Source organism: Zonotrichia albicollis, chromosome 6 (genome assembly GCF_047830755.1).
Source record: "Zonotrichia albicollis isolate bZonAlb1 chromosome 6, bZonAlb1.hap1, whole genome shotgun sequence".
Taxonomy (NCBI): domain Eukaryota; kingdom Metazoa; phylum Chordata; class Aves; order Passeriformes; family Passerellidae; genus Zonotrichia; species Zonotrichia albicollis.
This window is the reverse complement of record NC_133824.1, coordinates 32373241-32400148: the sequence shown is the minus strand read 5'-3', so window position 1 is coordinate 32400148 and position 26908 is coordinate 32373241. Positions and strand designations below refer to the sequence as shown.

Genomic DNA, 26908 nt, shown 5'->3' with positions numbered 1-26908 from the left:
TGGCCACAGGACTCCCAGGCAAACTCTTCTCCACAGTCTGAAAGCAAAGCACCACCTTCCTCAGAATGCAATCCACAACATGTCCCTACCTCCAAAGCACACAAGAGAGTGACAGACAATGCTTTATAAATTATAGTAGCTGCAATTAGAAAACATTACTGAAATCCATAATATTCCTGTTAAAAAAAAGAAGTCAATGCCAGTGCAAAAGCAGGAAATTAATCTCCTAGAGAGTAAGCTTAACTATCTCCTGCATCACACAATTCTAAATCATTAAGGAAATAGCTTATGGTTATTAAAGCTAGAGCATTAAAGGGATAAATCATTCTGAATTTATCTACTGAAGAATCTCTTACGAGAGTAAAATCTTGAACTAAAGTTAGTGAATAAGTGTCAGGTGCCTCCAATTATATCTTCCAGTAGCCACCGTGTGAAGAAATTTAAGGTCATTTACTTAAGGACAAATGAATCTTTAACCAGTCACTTTAGCACTCAGCAGTGGTGTATGAGCCTCTATGTTGTAGCATCAGAGACTGCATTTTATTAAAGAACACTGGAACATCCCTTGCTCTGGGCAATAAAGTCATTAGTGCAGCTAGTTCCACCCCCTCTTATGCGTTTATGTATTTGACTTGGAAAGGTGCACCTTCTTCAAAAGTGCCATGTTTGCCTTAAGGTATTCCAGACAAGTCAATTTTCTTTACTAGTAATGGGAGTACATACTCTTTGAAGTTTTGGAGTTTGTTGGTTTGGGTGGATTTTTTTCAAGAGTTACTCATAACTATCAGGTGGTTGAAAGTGTAGTAATTAATTTTGAAATTACCAGATTAGATTTCTCTGCAGAGAGTGGGTTATTAATAGCTAAAGAGTTCAAAATTCTGAAAATCCACCCACAGTTGAACTGACATGCCAACATAAGGCCTATTTTGCCTTTGCTGTCAGCTTCTATCATTTAGAAGACTTATTATTCAGGTTTTTAAATGGCAAACATCATTTAGAGTGGTTACAGCAAACCACTCTAACTTGACTAAACTGAAAAACCTGCTTTTGGATCTCCACAGTTTAAAAGAATCTCTCCTTCCACTCAATAGAATAAGGATGAACAGAGATAAATCCATTAATAGAAAATAACCTTTTTAGAAACTTTATGAAGTTTCTAAACACTGAATTTTTGATCTTACGTTAGAAATTCCTGTATCTGAAACTGAATTTTTTCCCTATTTACTCCTCCAGGTGTTTTGGAAGTCATGCAAAGAATAGAACAAGGCTTTGTCCAAGCTGTTACCTGATTTTATGCACAATTTAGAAAATGAATGAAGAAGAAACACCTGCTATGGAATTTGTTCAGCACATGGAATACATGGCAGTACATGGAGTAAGAAGGCTGTTAAAATTCATCAATTATTTCAGTAATGTAAGTCCTTGTTTATCTCAAAATAAACAAAAACTTAAGGAAAAGCTCTTTAAAGACATGACAGTAATACAACATTGTAAATGTAAAAAAATGCTAAAATCAGGAATGTGCAGAAAACTACCTCAAGTCTGTATAAATTATATCAACACTTCCGCCATTATGCAAACACTATTTTGAAGCATTATGCTATTACAGATTTTCTCTTAGTTACTTCATAACATTTATCATTCTTGCATACTTCATACCAATTTCATTGTCACAGAGCTGCCAAACATATTTATTGGCACATTTTTGTATTATACTTTACATGGATTAAATATCACACATTTCCTTGTGAGGGGAAGAGGAGGGGCAGGCACTGACCTCTTCTCTGTGCTGACCAGAGACAAGATCCATGAGAATGGCCTAAAGTTTTGTCGGGGCGGGTTTAGGTTGGATATTAGGAAAAGGTTCTTCACCCAGAGGGTGGCTGGGCACTGGAACAGGCTCCCAGGGAAGTGGTCACAGCACCAGCCTGACAGAGTTCTAGAGGTGTTCAGGCACAGGGTGTGACTCTTGGGGCTGATCCTGTGCAGGGCCAGCATTTGGACTCAGCAATCCCTATGGGTCCCTTCCAGCTCAGCACATTCTGTGATATATTCCTTTCCAAAAGGTGCACAGCCTACCCAAGATGAAATTCAGATAGCAGAAGAGATTAAGTTCTCTGCCAAACATTGACAATATTTTAAATACTTTTATGATATATTTCAAGTGGAAGAGTCAAATTAAATTCATCTACTATTAGCATAAATCTTTCATAGATTCCTAAGCAGTGTAAAAATAAATAAATAAAACAATGTAAAAAAAAAAAAAACATCTGACAGTAGCAAATAATACTGAAAAGCTGGGCATTTGCAGAAAACTGGGAAGAGAAGCAAAATGAAGCTGGTATAAAAAAAATCAGGGAGAAAAGAGAAAGATAATGATATGCATATCAGGAGAAAACTGTAGTAATGATAGCCCTCTTGACATTTTGCTACATGGGGGGGAAAAAGTAGTGTTCAGAAAAAGCATGTACTGTATTTAATCTGATACATATCATCCTTCCTCTTCTGCAAAATCCAAAACATTTTCCATTCCAATGATAATTTGCGAGGATGTCAGTATTGGAGTGGTACTTAACATATTAAAAAATTAAAAGCAGATGTTCATAATTTCTGTGAGAATTTTCAAGAGGGTTGGCTGACAAGCTCTCAGCACTACTGAGAAGCGATTTTCAAAGCCTGAAACACTTGGGAAATTTTACAGGACTGAAAAAAAGCTGAAGTCACTTCAGCACTTAAAAATTCTAAGACAGGGGCTTACTCTGAGTGAAGGGCCTACTCAACAAGAGCACACAGTGTACTGATGAGAGCAAAGACAGGGTCAAAATAACACTTAAAGTACTGCCACCAGTAGTGGCAGTAGTACCAGTTCAGACAACCTGGGCATCTGTACCATGGCCACCCTGATAGCACTTCCAAACAAAGTATTCAAACAGGAAATACTGCATTTTATCAGTAAATAACTCATAGCTATGAAACATGAAGAAAAGTGTCTTGGTGAATTAAGCAATCTTTTCAAAGGGAACACAAGTCTAGGTATAAAAAAAGCATCAAAAACCAGTTAGGTTTTTTGAGATACTACCCTTCATACAAACAACACTGTGATTAAAAATTTTGAATTACTCAACAGCTAACTACATTAACTGTTACATCTCAAAATAAGGATGAGGAGATGTCTTTCTCTTGGGATCCCCAAGAATACCTCCTCAGTTCCACATTTTAAAGCAGTTTTTCAGTTAATGGCCTAGAAGAGAAAAAGAATTAAGTGTACCATTTGTGAGCCATATACACACAGAGGAAACTAAACATTTTAAAGGAGTGAGTAGTAACACGGTGGAACCTCATGGGCATAGTCGGCTCGCATGTAGCTTAGAGCCTCATACATGAAACACTCTATCCAGAAGCAAAGAATGAAGAAGGCTCCACTTGCATACATAGTTACAACAAAGACAGGTGAAGAAGGTGGTCACCAGAAATGCTCAGAAAAATGCAATTAGGAGAATAATATGGTCCTGAGATAAGTAAACACAGCAATGTCAAGTAGAGAGGCTCAGTTACCAGTACTTGACCAATCTGGAATGATGGTTGAATTGAAAAGGAATGAGAAGCGCTGTGGGAATGATCATGTGCTTACAAAACATGCCTTACAGAGAGAGGCTCAAGATGATAATTTCCTTAGCTTGTCAAAAGCAAGAATAACGAATTGACTCTAACATATGATTGAAACACTTAAAACCCCATAATTTTCTTAAAGTAAAAAAAAAAGGAAAAAAAATCAGGTGAAGATAATCACACTATTAAAGACTGCCACAAGTTGAGATTGCAGTAGTGTACTCAGGAACGTGGTTTTACAGCACCCAAAGAGACGTTTCAGTTCAAAATCAAGTAAGTCTTAGTAAATTCTGACCTCCAACAAAACACACAAGTTACCAATAAACAACTTTCCTCCTGGCAGGACAATTTCTCACCTGGCCCTCCTATCTTCACAAGCAACTTCCTCTCAGCAGCAGCAGTGTTGAGTGTGCACAAGGGCCACCCTACTGTTTGTCTGCAGAACAACTACACGTGGCTCAGCCTTCCCGAGGAAGGTGTCTGAGAGCAGGCAGTTTGCAGAAGCCCTCCTTCCCATGAAAACCCAGTACTTCATGGGGACCGGGCTGCAGGCCAGCCTAATTGCTCTGGCAGCACCGGCAGCTGACTGCTTCCTCCTGCTATTTTTCCCAGGGGCCCTTCGGCCCCTTCAGGCTCACATGACTTAATCAAACCTGAATGCCCTTCTGGAAGATATGCAAATTATTTTTCAGTCAGACAAAAGTGTTTTGGCTCAATACTGGTGTTACTAAGTGAAGTTTAATGATGTGCTATACAGGTCAAACTTCACGGCCTAATGGCACTTTCTAGCTATAAACGCAACAAGTGTATTACTCTCTAAGGGAGGTTTTAAAGCAAAATATTAATATATTCAGTACATTACCTAATTAGACTAGGCCAAATATCAATACAAAGCAATATGGCCTGTATTTTAAGGTCAGGTTTGACAATGAGAGGATTTTTGCACTCAGGAACTGCTGGCAGTTTGAGTTCAGCCATGGGTGCAGAGTACCACACTCGGCATTCCACCTCTCTGTGACCTTGCACTGGCACATTTCAATGTGCCGTGCTGGGAGAAAACTAACTCAAGCAGCAGAAGTACTGAATAGTTTGCTGCCAGTTTAGCATGCTGAGACAGATCAGCACAAGATGGAACAAGTGCTGGAGCTGCCATGAGGAGGATGCAAGAAGGCAGTACCTCACCAGCCAGCAATTAGATCAGGTTATGCTGACATGGTACTGCAGATTTAATTAAGGCATTAGTAAAGTCTCAGATGCATTCAGTTCTGAGAAGACAACACCTTCAGTTTCCAATTTATCTTAGGCATACGACCACAATAGGTCCCTTTTTCCTGTCTAGCTCTTACCACAAGAAACTGAATCACTAGGATATCTTAAATGCTGAGCCTTTTCCCAGTGCAAAGTAGAATAAACCAGCTATAAATGTTTCATAGTCACATGAAGCATGGTGGTTTGGTTTTAAAGCCATTTTAAAAAATGATTGTGAAGAAAGAAAAAATATATTGCTTCCAAGGTAATGAATGTACAATTTCTAAAGAACAGGTTTCAACTTGCAAGTATTCCTGGCAATCAACTTGCACTGTGGGGTGGAACATACAGTTCTGTGTATTTCCTTTATTTATATTAAAGATACAGTGTGGGATCATAACATGCATTACCAACAACAACACTTAACTGAGTACTGGACAACTCTACAGGACACACACGTACTTTCTTGGTTCTCTTTCATCTGGTAAGATCAACTGAATAAAACCAAGGAGACACTAGAGGTAATGTAAGATAAGGATAGTGTCAGTTGTTCTTGTTACAATAAGGCTTCTGGGATAAAGTGTCAAGCATTTAACTGGGTTCAGGAATAAGTTCTTTCTAAACATTTGAGTTTAGAAAGAACATCTAAGTTCAATCTAAACATTAATGGCATTTCTACCTTATCCAGTCAGCTGCATGTCCTTGTATACATTACTAGAATTAATACTACACATAACTCAAAATAATTCGTTGTTTATTTACAATCACCCTTCTCACATACTAATGAATGACACCAGGCCTTCAGAGGGAGAATTTGCTTTTCTTGACAATCCATCTTTGGCAGACTCTGCCCTCAACACAGAAGATTTCAGGGAGGCACTGAGGCAAATAAGAGAGAATGCACAGGAGGCTAGTATGATTGGAGAAGAATGCTTGCAATTTTATGTGGAGAAAACCCAGCTGCCAGTTTTTCAGATGTTTGAACTCACACACAGATACTCTGCTGTTTCATCAACAAAGGGTAAACGCTTTGACACTCAGTGAGGGAACAGGCGCTCCTCCGTGCCCTAACCTGCTTATGCACTTCTAATCAAAAATGGCTGCATTAACAAATACTGCAATACAGCATGCTTCACCCCACTCCCTAAAAACATCTCTATTGCAACACCATCGCCTCCATGTTAGACAAAGCCTATACAGACAATGTAGTTACTGGGCAGCTTCTTCAAACTCACCTGTGACTCAGTTAAAATATTGTGGAATTGGGACTTTTCAACAAGCAAAAATTTAAAATACTTTGCAACTTTGAAGCCCCTTCAAAACCAGTGAAGGAACTTGCCTTTCTTTTGTAGCCTTGCAAGCTCCTGTCACGGTGCTTGTAGCCCTTTGCAAATCATTTAATGCTACATGGAAGCAAGGGGATTGCATGCAGTAGTTTTATCAAAATTTGTTTATTCAGTGAATCTAAAGCCTGCAACAATGTGCATGCACAAAACAACTGAACTATCACAATGTTTATTGGTCCCTAGATGTCTTCTAGCTCTCAGGCACAGAAGTCACATGCTAAAACTGTAGAAGATAACCAAAGGATATTTGGTAGAGGTACCATCCAGACCAGGCTAAAAGTGCAGAATACAGTATCCCTTCAGTTCTCACCTGTACCTTAATGTAACTGGAAAATAATTATATAGTTACACATGCAGAAATGGGAGAACAAATTCTGCAACAATTTTCAAATATATTGACTCTAGTAGAATTTGAAGTAGTTCACTTAAAGCCAAAATTGAATTCTGTGAAAAGTCACCCAATTGATTCCCAGATCATCCCACTGAGATAACCCAATGTCAAGATTTCAGAGAAATTTCATTATGAAAGTGATCTGAGTTAAAAATAAGCTTTAAAAATAGCAGTACAAGTAGTGAAAGGATAGAAGAACACTGTACTGAGTATATCTGGAGAATTCTCCAGTTAGCAAAGGGAAAACACATTCTTGTCCAGAAAAATTAGCAGCCTACATGCTGCTCTGCCTGCATTCAAGTCCCAAGAAGTTCTGCATTGCACCTCCAATTACAGCAGATGGGAGTCAGTCTCAGAGGCTTAATTGAAAGTATGTTCTGTGAGATGTTTTCATTAACAATTCTTTCTCAGTGTGGTCACTTTTGCTTATTTGGTTTTGTTTCTCCTCAAAATCATCAAAGAAGACAAACAAAATGCTATTTTTTCTTTAAGCCTCAAGGAAAATAATATCTGTCAAATCTGCATTTACCTTGAAACCATTTTAAGTTCAAAGTGATCTGACCAAAGTTCCTGAAGAACAGAAAAGTCACTTCTGGATACCTCAATAACTGAAAACTGCAGTATTTTGAAGAAAACTCTCTTGATGTTTTCTTTAAATCATCTCTTCTACAGAGGTACAATCTATTTAATTCTTTATTAATTTTTTTCTGTATTTATTTATTTTTGCCTGTATTTCCTCAAAAAGTTACTATAGTCTGACAACAAGATTTTGGAATAACTTCTGGCTATAACTTGAACAATCACATTCCTAGGTTGTAAGGACTATGTTTGATGACACAGTTAACTCCTTAAGGATTCAGGCTTCTCTACAATTACCACCATGCTCCAGTTTCAAAATTAACACTATTGTGTAACTTCAGGAGTTACGTAAATTCCTTTTGCTATGGTAAATGTAAAAGACCTTAAAAGACAAATAAATTTTTAAGGTGAGTTAACTTACTGGCAAGCAAATATCCATCGTTTTGACGCCGCTTAAAATATTAGATTAACTTAACACTAAAGCTTCTTCTAAAAATACCTTAGAGCCATTGTTTAGAACTGACATAACAGTGAGGTCACTGCCCTGTAGAGTAGTCATAAGTGAATAGAAAGTAAAATTCTTCTCTACCTGTATCTCCGTTACATAAAAAATGCTCACAAAAAAAAAAAAAAAAAAAAAAGTAATGAAGACAGATTTGCTTGTATGATGACACTTTCCTAATCTGAATTTTTACTTTTTTTATATGTTCAGTTTGTACCAGTTAGAAACATACAACTATCCACAAATTAATATTGGATGTATCTGACCAACACTTAGTTTTTTATTAAACATTTACCAAATGCTCAAACACAATGAGAGTAAGAAAAGGCAAAGGAGCAAATGTTAACAATTGGACTAAGAAGAATGGTACACCTCACACTCTTCTGAATCTGTTCCAGGTCTGAAAGATTTCAAAGTGATTCTGTACATTGTGTGTGACAATCCTGTGCAACCAAACCACAACAAACAGAGCCGCCACTTTCATATTTACTCTCTGCAGGTTTGGTTAGTTTTCACATGAATAGATATAACTCTTGAAATCCAGTTCTGTCTATCAAAAAGCCTTTCCTGCCTTCCTCCAGAATTGATTTTAATATCATCCTAAGAATTGTTAAAAGGCAGGAAAATTCCCACAGGAAAAAACTTTGAGTCTGAACTGGGGGAGGGGGGGCAGAGAGAAGACTGATATTAAAGGCTTTTTTATGTTAAAGATTTTACATTTCAAATGTTTACAATGTTTGAATCACTCTTCTTTTGTATTCAAAAAAGAGTTACATTATTTCAATGGAAAGAAGTTACCAGTTTACATGCATCTGTCTAACATTAGCTGTTTATCACGAACAATAAAGCGAAAGTTCCTTAAGGTGTTGATTCTGCCAAATTTGATCTATACAGCTAGCTAAATACTCTCAGTTTTATTGATCCAGCCAGCACTTGTATGTCCTAAGATTACTTAATTCAATCCAACAGGTGTAACTCCAGGTTATAAATAGAAAAATGCAGGTACAGTAAGATTAAGGGATTTGCCAAAGATACAGATTAACAGGATTAAGATTCAGGAGTTGCCAGTTTGAGTTTCCTTGCTTATCCCATATTTGCTCCAGCAAATCTAAGTACAACAAGGACAGCAGAGAACAGAGGAAAATACTGACATCTTCTACTTGGCACCAAGAAAAAAAAGTTAAAACCCCTATTCAGTATCAGCTGTCTGACTAGGAATTGCCTTTACATACACCCAAAGCATGCCTATTATCAGAAATAATATTTCAAGTACCTAAGAAGTAATTGAATTTATTTTAAATCAGCCTAAGACCTTGCAAAACAAAGCTCCAGGCCCTGTGTGTGTATAGGGATGCTCCAGGTTCATTTTTCTAACAGAGAAAGACAAAAGAAATAACAAAGAAATCTTTCATTAGCTGTATTATTTCTTTAAAAACCGCTTCCCTTAGTAACCCTGTTTATTTGCTGCATCTGTGTGTTGGGTTAGTGTGGCAAGGTTTTGGTAGTGGGTGAAGATGCAGGGAGGGTTTCTGTGAGAAGTTTTAAGAAGCTTCACCCCTAGGTGCGACAGAGCCAATGCCAGCCTGAACCAAGAGCAACACATCCCAGACCAAGGCTGAGCCAGTCAGTGACCATGGGAGTGCCTCTGGGATAACATATTTAAGAAGGGATAAAAGACCCCAAATTGCACAGCTGCAGCTGGAGGGAGAAGTGAGACTGTGAGAGAGAAACAGCTCTCACACCAAGCTCAGTGCACAAGGAGGGGCAGGAGGTGCTGCAGACACTGGAGCAGAAATACCCCTACAGCTCTGGTGGGGCAAGGAAGTACAGAAATCCAGAGTGAGACTGAGCCTAGGAAGAAAGGAGGGCTTGCTGGAAAGTGTTTTTAAGATCTGGTTTTCTCTTTATCCTGCTCTTGATTTAATTGGTAATAAATTCAATTAATTTCTACAAATCGTGTCAAATTTTTGCCCATGACAGTAACTGGTGAGTGATCTCTCCCCCTCCTCATCTTGACCTGCAAGCCTTTAGTTATATTCTTCTCTTGATTCTCTAGCTAAGGAGGGGAAGTGAGAAAGCAGCCTTGGTGGGTACCTGGCATCCAGTTAGAGTCAACCCAACACAATCTGCTAAAGACAGCAATGTTTAGTTACCAAGAAACAGATAACAAACATTTTACTAGCCTTTTTTTTCTTTAATATTAGTTCTGCAAGATATCTTAGCTGGGGTTCAAAGGAAATGCTTGAAGAGATTACTAATTAGATTTCAGCAACCATTGATTTGTTTCTTAACTCCTCTAGTCTACTAAGATTTAATACAATATTCATTTCCCTTTGCTTTGCTTATGGGATACTTTAGATACAAAAGCTAGGGAAGATTTATAAGGGACAAAAAAAACCATCATGGAATAAAAAACTTTGCTAAAATGTATTCATAAACTTTACTCATGATTCTTTATTTAAGAATATTGAGTGCCAGAATAAATTAACACAGCATCATCTGAAAGACACATTTTGTTAAGGGTTTAACGTACTGATCCAGAAAACAGAAAATGTTTGAAATGCAGAGTGAAATTTAATTTTTATGTTGCCTCTCCTCAAGCTCTGAATTCAGAGCCTCATTGAAATGGCTGCTCTACCTAAACTCCTAGTGTAAAAAACAGGAGAAGGATAGTGACCAGAAGCCCATCTGAACTACTCAAAACCACCCTGTGGATGAGACACTCTCTGCTGACTACCAAAGAAGTGCATCAGATTTTGAATTTGGGCATCCAACTTGTATACTCACAGGACAAGAGATGATGGACACAACCTGCAAAAAAGGGACATGCTTCAGCAGGTATTCTTTAGGTTTGGCTTTAGCTACACCATGCACAGATTCAACTTTCCCATGGAGCAGCCTCTTGAGAGCAAATGCCAAAATCCCACTTTGCTGAGTTTGAAACCCAGAGTTCAGCTTTTAAGCTTATTTTCCCAGAAAAATAGCAAGACATGACATAGCCAGATCAGGTTCTAAGCTTCATTGTTTTACTCTTTAAATGAAAGAACTCAGAAGATGGCCCTTCACAGAACAGATATGTTTAAGAAATATTTCACTAGATATTGTATGCAACTTGCCTAGTAGACTGGACCTAAGGGGAAAGAACTGTCTGCTATTTTATAAGGTGGTCGGTCCCTTGAGGAGCAACATGCTTGAACAAGACTCTACTAGCTAGTACTTTGAAGCTAAGCTAAAACAACAAAAGACTGCAACCTCTGTATAAAAGGAAAAGAGTCTGAATTTACAATAAGGGAAGATGAATAAAGAATATACTTCAGCATATAAAGTAGTTTCTATTTTGAGCTTCTTCAAAAGGGATAAAGGGATAATCTCTTGCCAATTTTACTTTAGAAGCCAGCAACTTCTCTGTACACCAAGATTGGCTTTCTAAGTGATACAGTTACCAGCTAAGCACCAGACTGCTTATGCACCAAGACACTTTCAGACAGGGTACACACTTTCAGACAGGTGTTGCACACACAAGAAATAACCTTACCCCCCTGAAGAGCAAAGAATTGTCAGGAGAATAATACTGAGCAACAATCCTTAGCATCATATACAACAACAGAGATGATGAACTCGATGACATATGTTAATTAAACTGATTTCTATCTTGCTGTAAAGACTCTGTTGAGAAAAGCATGTAGCAAAGGGGGCTGTAACATCAAACTACAAATACATCCTGCATCATCCCACACAGCTCATGCACAGTGAGCCACTATTCTGAGTAAGATGAGTACACTCAAAACATTTTTAAAAAACCAACAGATTCTTACAATTTATGTAGACAATGTTGCTTCATACTAACATATGTGTATTTTCCTACTTGTTTCACAGTAAAGCAATCCTGTATCTGTAAAAAATATAAACTTAGTATATAAAATTGGAGTAATGTATCAAAAGGCCAAACATCTTGAACTCTGACTATGACTTCAGCTAATTACTCCATTTCCCTGTCTCACTTTCTGGAACTGTTAAATGAAAATAGTACTGTCAAAAATTTTGGGAAGCTTCAATCCTTAATGTCTGAAAAATACCTGGAGATCCTTAGAGAGTAGGCACAGAAAAGTATTATCAATAATCATCATTCTGAAATTAAGACATCACATTTGAGGTCCTGTCCATCACAGAAGAAAGCCATGAAACCCTTCTCAGCTTTAAGGACAATTCTCAGCACCTTAAGGACAATTACACTTGCTCAGTCATTTCAAGGGTTTGATAAGAAAAGTTTCCAATCAAAGTAGACAGAAAAAAATAAATTCTTTCAGGAATAAGCTGCAATATTAACTACTGGTTATCCTAATCATGTTAACTAACATTTGCATTGCATTGTAACTTCACAACACACCTATCCTTCTGCCTCTGCCAACAGAATGAAGAAATACCTAACAGCAGCATGGGGAGTGGGGATGACAAAGAAGAAATAAAGAAAAAGCTTTGTTTCTGATATCAGATAGTGATGCAGAGATAACTCATGCAAAAAGAACTGACAGCTTGACTTCTTTTCAGAAAATGTTTAAGTTATTCTGGGAATTATGTAAGGGAAATTTGAATGAAGACTAGATGAGCACTTGGAATATGTAATACCTTAACTCCAGCAGAAAGAGTAGAGAGAAAAGTGGTAACAGATAAGCAGATACCATAGCTGGAAGGAAACAAATATTTGACAAACAGATTATCAAAACAGAGATAAATAATAAAAAAATGGACAGGCAAAGAGCTGACTAGAGAAAGGGATGAAGATAGTTCTCAATGAGTTTGTCCTACAACACAAAGGAACTAAAGGGGAAGAGTTAAAATTCTATTCAGGACAATATTGCCTTTCCTGACATCTCTCCCTACCCTCTATGAAAATGAACACTTTGGAATCTCACACACTTGCTTTTCCAAACAGAAAAAAAAAATTCTTCTCAAATGTTTAGTTTCCTTTAGGTTTATTGTGTACTTCATGTACTCTCCAGCCGCCCTTGATGCTATGGCTTCTTCTACTGAGAAACACCAGGTTACTGCATTACAAATATTACCCAAGTCCTACTGGAGAATCTGTACAAATTCATTAAATTAGCTGACTATTTCCGGGTCTGAATCTTAATGCAGGAAAACCTCAGAGAAGACAGGATTTGACAAGGATCTATGTGAGCACTAGAATTAGCAAAGCTTTTGTCCTACGGATTTTTGGGGTTTGACTAACTTAACATTGCAGTCTAGAAAAGTGTGAACTTCTGTGTAAGCTTCTCCTGTGCCTGAAGCATTTCTAAGGTGTTTTTCTTTATACCTGAAAAACCATTTTATAAAAGTTTCAGAAATGTATCTACCTGGCAATTAGAAGGACCACAGCCCTGGATTTCAGGAGAGCATACTTTAATGACTTCAGAGATCTCTTTGGAAGAATCCCATGGGATATGCTCTAAGAGAAAAAGGGGTCAAGAAGTGATGGATATTTAAGTATCTCTTCATCCAAGATAAAGAAAGCTCCATTTTTCAACAGAGGTTATGAGATTCATGCTTGGTAGGATCACAGAATGCAACTCACCCTGAGACCAGCTTATGAAGGAAGGTATCACAGACTGTACATTACCACAGTCATGTCCTGTGACAAATTCAAAATGGATCAAGCTTAACTTATAAATATTACTGACTACATTTCATAACTCATTTGCAGATTACAGGTTTTCCATAGTAATACCTTATCCCCATTTCACAGTAGTAGCATATCAAAGTACTAATCATGCATGCAGATCACTTCTACTGATACTCATCTAGGATCCTTGAAAGGGGCATAACAAAGAGTAAGCCAACAATCCTTTGCATCATATACAACAACTTTATACCTGATCATACTGATTTAAACCAGACTTCAAGATGTTGACTGAGGTAAGGCAACTTTTAAAGGATCCAAGAATTTCTGTACTTAATTCATCATTACACTTTAGTCAGACATGGACATACTGAATGGAACCAAGGCCTCAAAACAAATTGCAAAGTAGGGACTTCCTGAGAGGTTTAAAGTTTCTAGGATCAAATTATCTTGCCTAACAAGAAAAGGCTTACTGGAAGAGTTCAGTAATATAGTTATAGAAACAGAAATTCAGTCAGTCTTTTTAACAACACTGGGGAAATCAATTCCTCAAAAGAAATAAATGGCACTCTCAAGCTTATTTTATTAAAATAACTGAATATAAAGCTTTTGTGAGTATAACTAATAGATTAAGTGGAAGAACAGGGGGCCAGAAATTGTAGTTGTGCAAATTCCCAATGAACAAACAGAAAAAAAACTTCTAGATATAGGTCAGGTCTGAATCCATGAATGAGATACATATTGTAGAATCAGGAGCACACTATATAAATCAGCTGAGTTAATTTAGGAAAGCTAGGAAGTGAATGTGTAGTGATGGAAACTATAAATAATAAGACCATGAGAGAGAAAAGCTGAAGAAGAACCTGGGATGAAAAATGACAAAAATTATTTGTTCAGAGATTTTTTGTGCAGCTAGACAAAAACATAGTTATTTCTCCAGTTAAAATGGTAACTCCTAGTACCAAGGCTATGTTGAAGACTTAATTACATGTGTGAAGGAGAGTCCTTACTCTTCTGCTCATGCTGAATACACATTCCCCATCCTCAGTCTTCTTCCTCAGTTTGCAGCTACAGTGCTCACAGCAGCTCAACACAGAGATGCTCGAGTTTATTCCACAGAAATGAGCGCAGACACACCATCACAACACTCCCCTTATGTCCACTGATCTGCTGAGACAGATCAACTAGGCTCAGGCTGCTGTCAGAGCAATATAGCTCTGCAACATCCAGGTCCCAAGCTAGTATTTTGAGACAGTGCTGAATTGTACCATATGGAAACACAAACCCCAAGCTTAGTTGTCTATGTAAACATTGCATTACACAGCACAGACACACACTTGAAGCCAACAGCATGGGCAGAAGTATGCTTTAGGGCTTACAGAGAAGGGATGAAGATAATGATTTCCTCAGTTTAGGTGCTTTCATCTCTCAGGGCAGACTAAGAGCCAACATTGGGCTGAAAGCACATGTGGGCTTCACGGAGACCCTTCTCATAAAACTTCTTTGCAGAAAGTCACAGTATAAGGAATTGAGACAAATCAAGATTTTCACCTACTTTCTCTACTTCTCCCTTTCAACATCTCTGCTGCTGAAGAATAGGTCAGAAAATATCATAAAACATACTAATTAATGAAACTAAGGCTTCATGGACATTCTATTAGATGATCGCTTTTGCATATGAAATATGCAGATCATCTTTCAAGACATGTCACAAGTAACAGAAGAGGTAGACCAAGTTTATTTAATATAAGAAACATGGGGCATTCAGAATCCCAGGCCAGGTCAAACAATCTAGAACCAGTTTTGTTTCAGGGAACTTCCCCACAATTTGTAATACTAACTCTTCAAGACTACATTGGAACCTAAAAAAGTCTTAATTAAAAAAATCTATTTCAGTTGGTTTGAATAGGAATGCTGTCATAGGAATGGGAAACTTGCCAGAAGACTGCAAAGCAAATAGTAATAATAATTACCAGTTGAATTTTGGATAATTGCTTAGCAGAATGCAACAATGATTACTGCTTATTTAAATGTTTTGCTCAACTGGGACAAAAAGTAAAGAACATATTAATTTAATTTGCCAATGACACAACCAGTGAAGAAGTGTCAAAAGACACAAAATAGCCAGAAAACATTAGAAAACAAACAGAAACATTTACTGGTTTTAAAAAAAAATCTAGAGAGATACACATCTGGAATACTAAATTGAAAAAAAGCATTTGAATATTAAAAAGAGCTGGTGTATGCTCAGAGACAGCTGAAAAGGAAATATAATACTGGGGCGAAAAATAAACCCAAAGCAGATTAGACAAGAAGGATTTTCAGTGTACTACATTTAATTTCACAAACTGCCTTGACAGAATGGCATGAACTGAATTCAGGGAGAGACTAGCTGAAGATTCCATCACTGACCCACTTCTACAAATGATTACTGCAATGCATTTTACATCTATGCAATGCAGACGTTTTAACTTACAATGCCTTGTAGATATATCTCACCATCTCTAAAATGTAATCCTCCACTTATTTCTCCCCAGCTACAGAAATCCTTTGTCATGATACTCCAGAGTCATGAGTGCTTCCAGGCAGAGCTACATTGGTAAATCATAAATAGCAACAGCTGTAACTGTAGCACGAAGGAACTATGACATGAGTAAAGTTAGAGATCAATCATTTCAGCCAAGGCTATTTCACTGCAGAATGAATTTCCAGAAAACACAGCTAACTTATCTTTAGGACATGCTGTGAGACCTCACTGATTCATAAAAGATTTCCTACAATAACATGGTATAAAAATCTGATTTAGTTTTAGTAACAAAAAGGAAAGGAAAAAAGATTCTGATATTTATTGTGATCATCAGTGTATTGTTCTAAACATTTCACTTAGCAGAGATTGGCTAAGCTAAAAATGAAGATAGTCTAAAAGCTTACAAAGGTGGGAGTAAAAAAAAGGCAGAGTAATTTAATATAAAGAATAACATATGGAAGCATTAGAATGATACTAGCAAAGAAAGGGATTTTGTAACCTCAGGAAAGTAATCTTGTCAGCAAAAATGCATTAAAATAGCATATTTCAAAACTGAGCTGGGAGAACAGTGGTCCATTTAGCTCTTTTCCATCTCCAAGTTACATGAATAATATAGATAAGACATTTCTTTAATTTTTGTAAGGAATCTAGCCCTCCTGGCAAACTGAAGTAGAATTAGTCATAGAGGCTTACCACTCTTCTCAATTCATGACATAGCTTGTGTGCTTGGTTGAGGTAAACCTCCCTTTCCACATGCTCCAGAGACAGCTAGACTTCCAATTTCCTAATTCAAGTGTGCAGAAACAAAGAGGTAGCCATCACACCATGTGATGAATGGGAAAGAAACCTGGTCATTTTATAAGATTTTATTTCAATATGAACAGTAAATGTATCTTTTGTCTGAAAGGGAGGCAAGTGTCTGCAAAAAGGATTCTCAGGCAATACAGTCTAACATACTTTCTGCAGCAGTTTTACATTTCAGTGCTAAATCTAAGGTATCAAACAACAGCTATTTTTGCTGGAAGCAGTTCTAAATTGGGAGGGGGGGGAGGTGCAAAGACAGAAAAAAGAGAAAAGCTGTTGAAAAGCACCAAAGAAAGCTGGGGCTCTAGAAAAGAAGTGCCAATGGTTCTGACTGAGCTTTCTGTTCACTTCTCAGTACATCAGGCCTGGAACAAGTTTCTCAGTGCAAAATTTCTCTAATTGGCTGGAAAGCATTTAAGGAAAAATCTTTCTTTTTAATTAAAAACAGAGAACCAACAAGACATGAAAGCCATGGGGGCTGGGAGAGGCATATGTTGACCTTATGAGGCTTCACAGCAGAACTCTGCAGGGGCCGTTTAAACTGAGAAAGCACAGTTTTAATTAAAGAGTCCTGAGGAACAGACAATTCAAAAGAGCAGGTCAGATAGATTCCAAGAGGTCAATTTAAGCACAAGCAGAGGAAAAACAAGACTTCTGGCCATTCTGCCTTCCTCTGGGAGAAATCTGTTGCTAACTGATCATTATGCTTCAACAAACACAAGCTGTCCTCTAACCACCTCTGTGAGTGTTGTGTACCATTGGTACAAGTTAAAGGAGGGCACAAAGGGTTATAGAGAATGGGGTAACCGACTCACTGCTGACCTCTCTCTAGTGGAGTTCCATAGGGCTCCATCCTACGCCCAGTTCTCAACATCTTCATAAACGACCTAGATGTGGGACTCAAAGGAATACTAAGTAAGTTTGTCAATGACACTAAACTGGGCAAATCCCTTTTCTCAAGGGCAGAAAGGCCCTGCAGAGAGACCTTGACAAATCAGAGGGCTGGGCATTCACCAACCATATGAAATTTAACAAGGGCACTTGCTGGATTCTGCACCTAGGATGGGGCAGCCCTGGATGTGTGGACAGACTGGGGAACAAGAGGCTGGAGGGCAGTGCCACAGGAAAGGGACATAGGGGCCTGGTTGACAGAAGGTGCATTATGAGTCAGCAGTGCTCTGGCAGCCAGGAAGGCCAACCCTGTCCAGGGGAGCATCAGGCCCAGCAGCACCAGCCAGGCAAGGGAAGGGATTGTCCCACTTTGCTCTGCACTGGGGCAGCCTCAGCTCGAGGGCTGGGGGCAGTTTTGGGTACCACAATATAAGAAGGGCATTAAACTACTATAGATTGTTCAAAGAAGGGCTACAACGATGGTGAAGGGTCTGGAGGGAAAGTCACATGAGAAGGGGCTGAGATCACTTGCTCTGTTCAACCTGGAGAAGACACTTAGGGGAAACATTGTAGTCTCCAGCATCCTCACAAGGGGAAGGAGGGGCAAGCACTGATCTCCTCTCTCTTGTTACCAGGGAAATGGCTCGAGGAAGACATGAGGAAGACATGAAACTGAGTCAGAGGAGGCTGGATATTAGGAAAAGGGTTCTTCACCCAGAGGGTGGATGGGCACTGGAACAGGCTCCCCAGGGAAGTAGTAACAGCAACAGTCTGACAGAAGCAAGAGGCTTCTGTTCAAGAAGCATCTGAAAAATGCTTTCAGGCACATGGTGTGATTCTTGGGGTTGTCCTGTGCAGGGCCAGGAAATGCATTCAGTGATCATGATGGGTCCCTTCCAACTCAGGATATTCTGTGATTCTATCACAAGAAATTCTGTGACGTATTTTTCACCAAGGAATCTCAGTTTCTTGTTACTGGATCACATTCATCTGTTTCCTTCTAGTCCTGGTATCACATCCCCAATGCATGGAATCCCAGATATGCTTATGCACACTTGAAAATAGAAGTCTGCATCTTACTAAGCTTCTAAACCCACTGGAAAATCCTGTAAAATGGATCCAGCATATCACCAAAAATAAATCCTCTTAAGAAAAAATAAACAAACAAACAATCCCCCCAACCAACAAATTTTTCTTTACTTTTTGAAGTGTAACCATCACATTTATTGAAGCTAGTAAATTTCCCTTACTGTTCAGAGACAAAAATAAAAATAAATGTAGCCTCCAAACGAAAGGACTTTAAAAAGTCAAGGTAACCCCAACCCATCAAGTAACAGAACTAATATAAAAGAAAAATAACATAAAATATGCTATATTTCTTCATGAAGAGCTATTTCCCAGTAATTCAAAAGGATAAGGAATTAAGTAGAAAAGTAACATCTACAGCAGTTTCCCAAGAGAAACAGTAATGTTAGTGCATTTCAGTTACTGTATACATGGCTCTGCACACACACAGATTGTTACATTTAAGCACTGCTTGTGTTCAGACAGATTTCTCTATTATTGGAAATTTGAGAACTCATGGCTAGGTGCATCTGCTTGGGTGAATGACATGCACATTCCAAGTCCAGGCATGGTCAAGACTGACAGACAAAGCAGTGAATTTCCCTGCATCAAGGAGGAACAGCTACCAGCCAGATTAAGCAATCACTTAACTTATTCGTGCAATATTGTCTACTTTTCTAAAATCCTAATTACACACTCAGAAGTGAAAATATGGGGGTTTGTGAGTTTGTATAAGCTCACAAAAGCGCATCATCTTATATCATTAATATTCTCTCTTGCTTCCCTCCAGCCAGGGTACAAGCTTTGATGTAAGTTATTTATTAGGTGGACTTACATCCTCACAGGGTTGGTATTTATGTCGTTTATCAGGGACACCCTCCACAGATGGAGAAAATTAAGAAAAAGCCACCACTCACTCCTAAAACATGAAATTCAAATCTGGAACGAAATGTAAAGTAACTGAGAGAGGGGGAACAGCAGTAAACACTTCTATGATAAAGGAATAAATAAAACCAAGAACAACCTAGAAAACATGGAAGTTAGTGAATGTACTACTTCTGACAAAGGAAGACAAAAGATGCTTTCATAGTTCTTCACAGACATAAATCAGTGACAAAGAATGGAGCAATCCCTGCTGAGAAACAAACCCAGAGAGAAAACTGGGGCAGATAAGAATTGTGCTGTAGAAAACAAAGGGTATATTTTCATCCCTTTCTGCACACAGAAATTCCATTGACATAAAGTGGCCATTTGATGAGTAACACTTCATACACCTCACACAGGGCATTGAATGCAGAAATTCTAGTTTGGGTCTCAAAAGCAACATTCCTATGTTAGCCCAAGCTATATTGCTACTAATTTCAGAAACAGCACAGTTGCACAGTATATAACCATAAGAAGAATTTCGTACCAGGACTCCATAACTTACTTACCTCCTTATGATGGTTTGACCCTGACCAGGTGCCTGCCAAAGCTGTTCTGTCACTCTCCCCCCCTCAACTGGACAATCAAGAGAAAATATAATTAAATGCTCATGAAACAGGGAGAGATCACTGACCAGGTACTATCACAGGCAAAACAGATTCAACTTGGGGAAATGAAATCGAATTTATTACCAATGAAAACAGAGTAGGATAGTGAGAAATAAAACCAAATCTTAAACTTTCCACTCAGCCCTCTCTTCTTTCTGGGCTCAACCTCACTCCTGATTTTTTTACTACATTCCCTCCCCAAAGTGACACAGGGAGACCAGGAAGTTTGCCACACATTGTCTCTGCCATTTCTATCTCCTTGCTCTCTTCCCCAGCTCCAATATAACATTCCACAGACACTCCTCCACAAACTTCCGCAGCATAATACTCTCTCAAGGGCTGCAGCTCATCACAAACTGCTCAGAGTAGGTCCCTTTCATGGAGCACAGTCCTGCAGGAATGCACTGGACCAGCTTGAGTCCCCCATGGAATGACAAGTCCTGCCAGCAAAGCTGCTGCAGCATGTGCTCCTCTCTCTGTGGGTCCACAGGTCCTCTCAGGAGTCTGCTTCAGCACAGGTTTCCCATGCAAACACAGCTAAGAAAAAACATCTAGGTCTACTCTATTCCTGAGCGTGGTAATGACCATATTTCACCCACCACATTGCACAGGTTCAGCTTCTCAGTAAATGAGTTTAATTCTTAAGTGGCCATGAATGTTATGAGTTCCTCACACAGGTATAGTAAAAAAAATAATCCATAGCAAGTAAAACTGAAATAAAAAATACTGAGGTTCTGGTTTATAATTATGACTAGAGAACCATAGAAATTGGACTAAGTGAAAGAAAATATTGACAGTAATTTATCCAAAGTGATGCATTTCTGTCTCTGGTTAGTGTAAAAAGAAAATGTATGTAGATGTATAAATATACAGCTAAACATGTAATATTTACCCAGACTGAAAGGTGAAGCTAGTGGACTTCAAAGTTAGAAAAATACACACTGAACTCCTTTTAGGCCACAGCCAGAGCTTAGCAACATCCAGCTGAGTGTTTGTTCCTTTTTCTTCAAAGTACCTTGGTAATTACACTTTCTTCTATGGCCTTTTCCATACTCACATGAAACTACTAAAAGTTAAAGAGAAAGGAGATACTATGAAGCTAAAACTTGTCCATTCTTTTCAACAAATCCAGGTGCCCTTCATCTGGCTGAGGTTGGTGCTGGATAAATGAAGCCTGATGAAACCCTGCACTGAAAGTACTGCAGTGGATACTTTGCATCAAAGAGCTTCTTCTCAATTTTTCAATATGGTTTACCACAAACAGCTGCAGTTCTGCTGGATGACTTCTTCACTGTTATCTCTAACTTCCTCATAGAAATATGTCTAGGAGTATACTTTTTTTTTTTCCTGACTATGATCTGATCTCTAAACAGGTATGTCCTTACTGCATACTGTTAAATTAGTACTATATAATTTACTTCAAATCTTTAAAATATTATTCCTGAACTAAAGTAAATTATTTATAACATAACAAAGTACCTCTCAGTGGGAGGAAGGTGTTACAGATAGCATAGTCAGTTACTTCAGCAGCTTACTGCAGATTTTGCCATGTTTAACTGTGATTGCTTAATTGCCAAAGATCTAGATGGCACACAAAAGTCTTTATTCACGGTCTGGCAAATTCTGTTCATCAAAAGCAGAAGTGTTGCAAAGCTTAGCCAGAAGGCAAGGTTTTATCTATATTTAAGAGATGGTTCTAGTCTTTCCTGCAAGAAGAAATGAGTCTGAATAGCCTGAAAGAAATGAGGATTACAGTAAAAAAACCCCACCAACATTCATATTTGTACAGCAACTTTCAGTGTATTTGCTTAAAATACCAATTTAAAAAGTAAAACAAAACATAATTTTAGTTGCATGTAGTTACAAGAGTTTATTTTGAACTCTGGTCAGTTCTGTAATACCTAATATACCAAGTGTAATATAAGAATAGCTAGGCATGATAGCACAGTGCTGAGCATTTATTTTGGCACTGGAGCTTTTTCCTTGTGGGTAGGGTTGGGGAAGAGGTCACACAGCTGTCAGTGGTCCCTCTTCCACAGCCATCAGGATTGTGCAGCATCACCCAGCTATGGCAGGACTATTCAGGCACAGCTCAGGTGGCAGGGTTAGCTGCCCCACACCACTGAACCCAGCCTCCTGCAGGCTCCCAATGAAAGCACTCAGGAGCCCAGCTGGCCGAGAATCTCAGCACCCCCTTCCCTCATGCTCCACACCCAATATTCTAACCTTCTCTGGGTCCCAGCCACCAACCTCCAGCACATTTTTTTCCTATCTATCTCAATGCACAGGCCCACAATGTCCTCCCTCTGATCTATTGTTGCTTGACATGCTGTTCTGTTATAGAAGTAGCACTGGCAACAAGGTGCTTCTACACTGCCATATTCTGGGAGCCATTTTTAACCATTCCACAGGAAATGTGATGTTCTCTCCCCATTAATAATGTTAGGATATTAGAATGCAATGTGAAGGGTCAGTATTTGTAGTGCATGAGCAGCCTGGCTAACAATTTTCATGTCAAGGTAACAGGACAGCAGCAGATGCTGGGATACTTGCCTCCATTTTTTCCCACAGTTCGGAAACACCTCCAGAAGGTCCGAAGAAAAGAGGCCCTGTTATGAGGGGTGGCTTGGACAAAGCTGAACTCGCGGAACAAGATGTGTGTTCCTTGCCGCACGCTGTTAAAACTGTGGACAGAAAGTCAAAACAACAATGTTAGAAAGCTGAACCAACATGAATATTCTGGGAACAACTAGAACAGCAGCAAGAAAACCACTGGCCGTTACATTTTGTGAAACCAAATCTCCAAAGTTTATACTCATCTGTTCTCTAGAGAGAAAACTATTTGCAAAAACCACACATTGAATTTTAATTATAGGAATTAGAGGTTTGTGAAAGTAAAATTGATTCTAAAGAATCCCAGCAAGGAGTGTCCAAGACCCACTTATTTGAAAACAATCCATTGGAAAATGGCTTGCCAAGAGTAACTGTTGTTTATTTGACCAGAAGATGCCCTTTCTTTTAGTACCTTTGAACTTCATTGCCGTTTACATTACAGTTTTCTTTAAAGCCACAAAAAAATCCTCTTTAAGAGAAGCCTCAAGGTATCATTTCTAGGTTACTAAAAATTGACTATTGGATAAAATTTACTGTATAAAATTTACTGCAGTTGTGATGAAAATCTGATTGACACACCACTAAACAACCATTTGCACTAATGCATTTTGAAAAAAGTAGTTGGTCATTATGATGAATCTTCAACACTCATGTTTTTGTATTTTAGTATAAATTTCTAAAATATGAGTTGTAAGCACTTTAGGCTAACTTATTATAGCAAACATTTGTCTTACAAAGGTTTCTCTGAAGTGCAAGAGGTTCTCCTTTGGGCATGGTAAAGCTCAACATACAAGAACAAAAGAAATGCAAATACAAACATTATATACCAAAAGGTATAATGACAGGGTTGCCTCAAAGATAGATTTTGTGCATTTCACTTGGCATCATGCAAGTGGGACAAAGCTTTGAAACACTCCAGAGAGATCATTAAAACATTCACTTGGGACAGCAGCTTAACTCTCCCTCATAGATGAGAATTAATGAAAAGATACAAGTTTACTTTCATCACAGCAGATCCTCTCCATAGGTAGCATCTCTGAAACAGACAAAATCTGGTGGTCAGTGTGAACCCTCTCAGTCTGCAATTTTAAATCACCTCTTTTAATATAAAAATTTTAAATCACTTTATCCTTCATAATACAGAAAAGGGTCTCACATTTGAAAGATAATTATTCCACACAGACTTCAGCAAAATTTGAGTCATGTAACAACTGGGTATGGGTGTGGTGTGTGTGTGTGGAGAGAAGCCATTCAGTTTTTACAAAAGGAATCACCATTTCTCATTTTTAATATCCTGGTTCTCAAACATATGTGAGCAAACAGAATCTGTTGTCATGTGTTGAAAGGTAGTACAGAACATAGTTTCTAGCCCCCCTACCCAAAAGGAAATGTAAATAAAATAAGTACAATCGCCTTATGATTAAGAAACACTCATGACATTTGAATCCTGGAATCAGGAATATTCTTCCTGTAAATATCATGGACACATACAGTATTTCATATTTATGAAACCTTATTCATGCAAAGTAAAGCACAACCATTGTCCCAAGAGATTAAAGTAAATAAATAAATCATGTGCTGGATCCAAATATGCCACAATTACATGACTATCATTGCAAGCAAAGAGTGTTCGTTACAAAGTGCTGTCACTCACTGCCTTAGAGTGAACAAGTTCACAGTAAGGTAAAGTAACTTGCAAAAAGTCCCACAAGATGCTTGTGACAAAACTGGAAATGGAATTTCAGATCTTCTCATCCCAAACCACAGCCTGTATGACTTCTTTCATTTCTGATCTGCATTGTTTCACTGATGAAAGACTGATGGAGAAAAGAAGGATACAGATGAAAAAGAAGAAAGTTGGTGTAACAGAAGAAGTCAGCTTTCAGAAAAATAACACACATAAGGAAGACATTTTGGAAGAGAAAGAAAATGAAGGCACAATGATACAATTAAATGCACCAAATTATGCTGCTCAGAACATCTACAGAACATGCAAATTTTGGAAGCAGGTCCTGGCACAATTGTAATGAAAAGGTCCAGACATGAAGCCAACATACTATTAATTCACAGGAGACAGTCCCACTATATTACTCCTTATTTCTAATAAGCAAAAACTCTAGTCACTCACTTTTTCAGCATGGCATGGCTTTAAACCTACCAGGCAGAAGGGTATGATATCATTTGTTGCTTACTCAGTTGAAAGAGTGGGTGGATATGCTGGAACATCAGCACACCTGGTCGTGCTGACAGCCAAGTGCCGCCAGCTAGTTGAGTAAAGGAGGATTTTGTTTAACTATACAATGGAAGGATTTTCCCCCAAAAGCTCAAGATTGCAAGCCTGGGAGTCAGAATTTTATCCCAGTTAAGATGCTACATTTCAGACACCCTATACTTACATTCCTTTTTATAAGTAGTAAAAGTTCAGCTCAAAGGAATCAGCCCATGATGGAGCTATCCAGCAAGCAGCCCAATGACAAATCTATTCTCAGATAGGGTCAAGATCACTACAAGGGACAGGAACACTATATATTTTGAATAAACTATATATGTTGCAATTCCTAGATCATGGGCAGATGGCCAGTACCAAAATAACTTGGCCATCTTTTTTTTAACAGCTGCCCAGAGATGAAGATACCATTAATGTGGCAATCTTACAAGTAAACATTTCTAGAAGAAAGAAAAATTATGACAACCCAAAGTTGTTACATGTATTCCAACAGTAAGTAAGGCAAATGACCAACACCTTACCTTGATTTTTATACATGCAAACAGATGTTTTTCCCAATATCTTTTGAATACAGAAATGAAATAAGCTGCACTCAGAGGAATGGCTTAAGCAAGATATCAACAATAAAGGAGCAAACTTCACCATTAAGCTCAATCATTCTCATCAAGTTGAACAGCTGCTGATATTCTTCCCTTAGGATTGCTCAGTCTTCCCTCTATCTGTCCTCCTCTCAGTGAACAGCTCATACTGTTAGCAAAGTTAAGTGGCCAGAGCTTTTCAGCACATTTGAAGAATAAAGACTTAGGAAAAAAACAGGGTACCTCAACAAGTTATTACTTTGTCCTCAATCATTTAGAAATGGGTTTGGGAACCCAGAAGCAGGGAAAACAATTTTTCACTTCTCTGGTTAATTGCTCTTTTTCCTCTTTCAGGCATTTAAAGTGTAGCCATCTGCAAGAGACTCCTTCTAGAAGAAAGCTTTCAACAACTGTGCTAGTCTCCAGGCCTCTTATTGCAAACCTAATGATTGCTTCAGTCCTCTACCAGTAAATAGAGTAGGAAAATTAGAAGAGTAACAACAGTTCTTAATGATGTGATTTTATTTGTCTTGCTGAAACCAAGACTACAAATTGAATTGAATGTTCATTAGTTAACACCAGTTTACTGGGAGCACTCATATTTCACACAAGAATTGTTAGGCAACTGGATACTCTGTTAACAAAACAGCTTTTTCCATTCACTTGTGAGAAAATCCTGAAGAAAGACAAGAGAAGAATAAAGCAAGGTTCTCAGCAGATGGGGATATCTAAAGAAATTCTTACAGTAGGGGCTTCAGGATGCTTTCTCACTCCTTTCCTTTCCGTGCCCCAGAGCAGCCAAACCCCAGAAGAGTCTCTTCCACCACCACTGCTGAGAGGGCTGCATCTGGCAGCACACCCAGGCTAATCTTGTGGGATGGCACATACACGTGAGGGGAAGAAAAAAGATTTGGGAGGAGACTGTGATAAAACAGCCCCAGCTCTCAAAAATGGCTGTGCTGGGAATCCTAGCACTCAGGTGCTGCTTCTCTGAACAGAGCAGCTTTCATAAGGCTTTGTCTTTTTGTGTATTTACTTTTCGGCAACCTGCCAGAGTCCAGAAACTTTCAAGCACTCTTTTCAAACCTTTGGACTTCTAAATAGATTGTAAAAGTCCCAGGATGCTATGGTAACATCTCAATTGAAACCCATTGCAGCAGTTAGCCTCTGCCTGCTGAACTCAGGCAAAGCCAAACACGCACAATGCAGAGTCCCAAGCCCTCGAGAAGGATGGCAGAGCTTGCCAGGAGCCTGCTGTCCCCCTAGCAGGTGCCACCTCTGGTTACCATGCAAAGAGCTGAACAAGTTCACAGGACCCCTCCTCTACCAAATGGAAAACAAGGGACAATGACCATATTTCCTTAATTGACAGCATTACT

The 26908-nt window shown here is 38.5% G+C and overlaps 1 protein-coding gene across 1 annotated transcript in view; it reads right to left on the bottom strand.

Moving 5' to 3' along the window:
• Positions 1-26908, bottom strand: part of CSTPP1 (centriolar satellite-associated tubulin polyglutamylase complex regulator 1) — a 79592-nt gene that overhangs the window by 31784 nt on the left and 20900 nt on the right. Inside the window, exon 3 of the mRNA XM_026794617.2 lies at positions 22665-22795. Within this exon, the coding sequence (XP_026650418.2) occupies positions 22665-22795 (131 nt within the window). The remainder of the gene's footprint in view (positions 1-22664; positions 22796-26908) is intronic.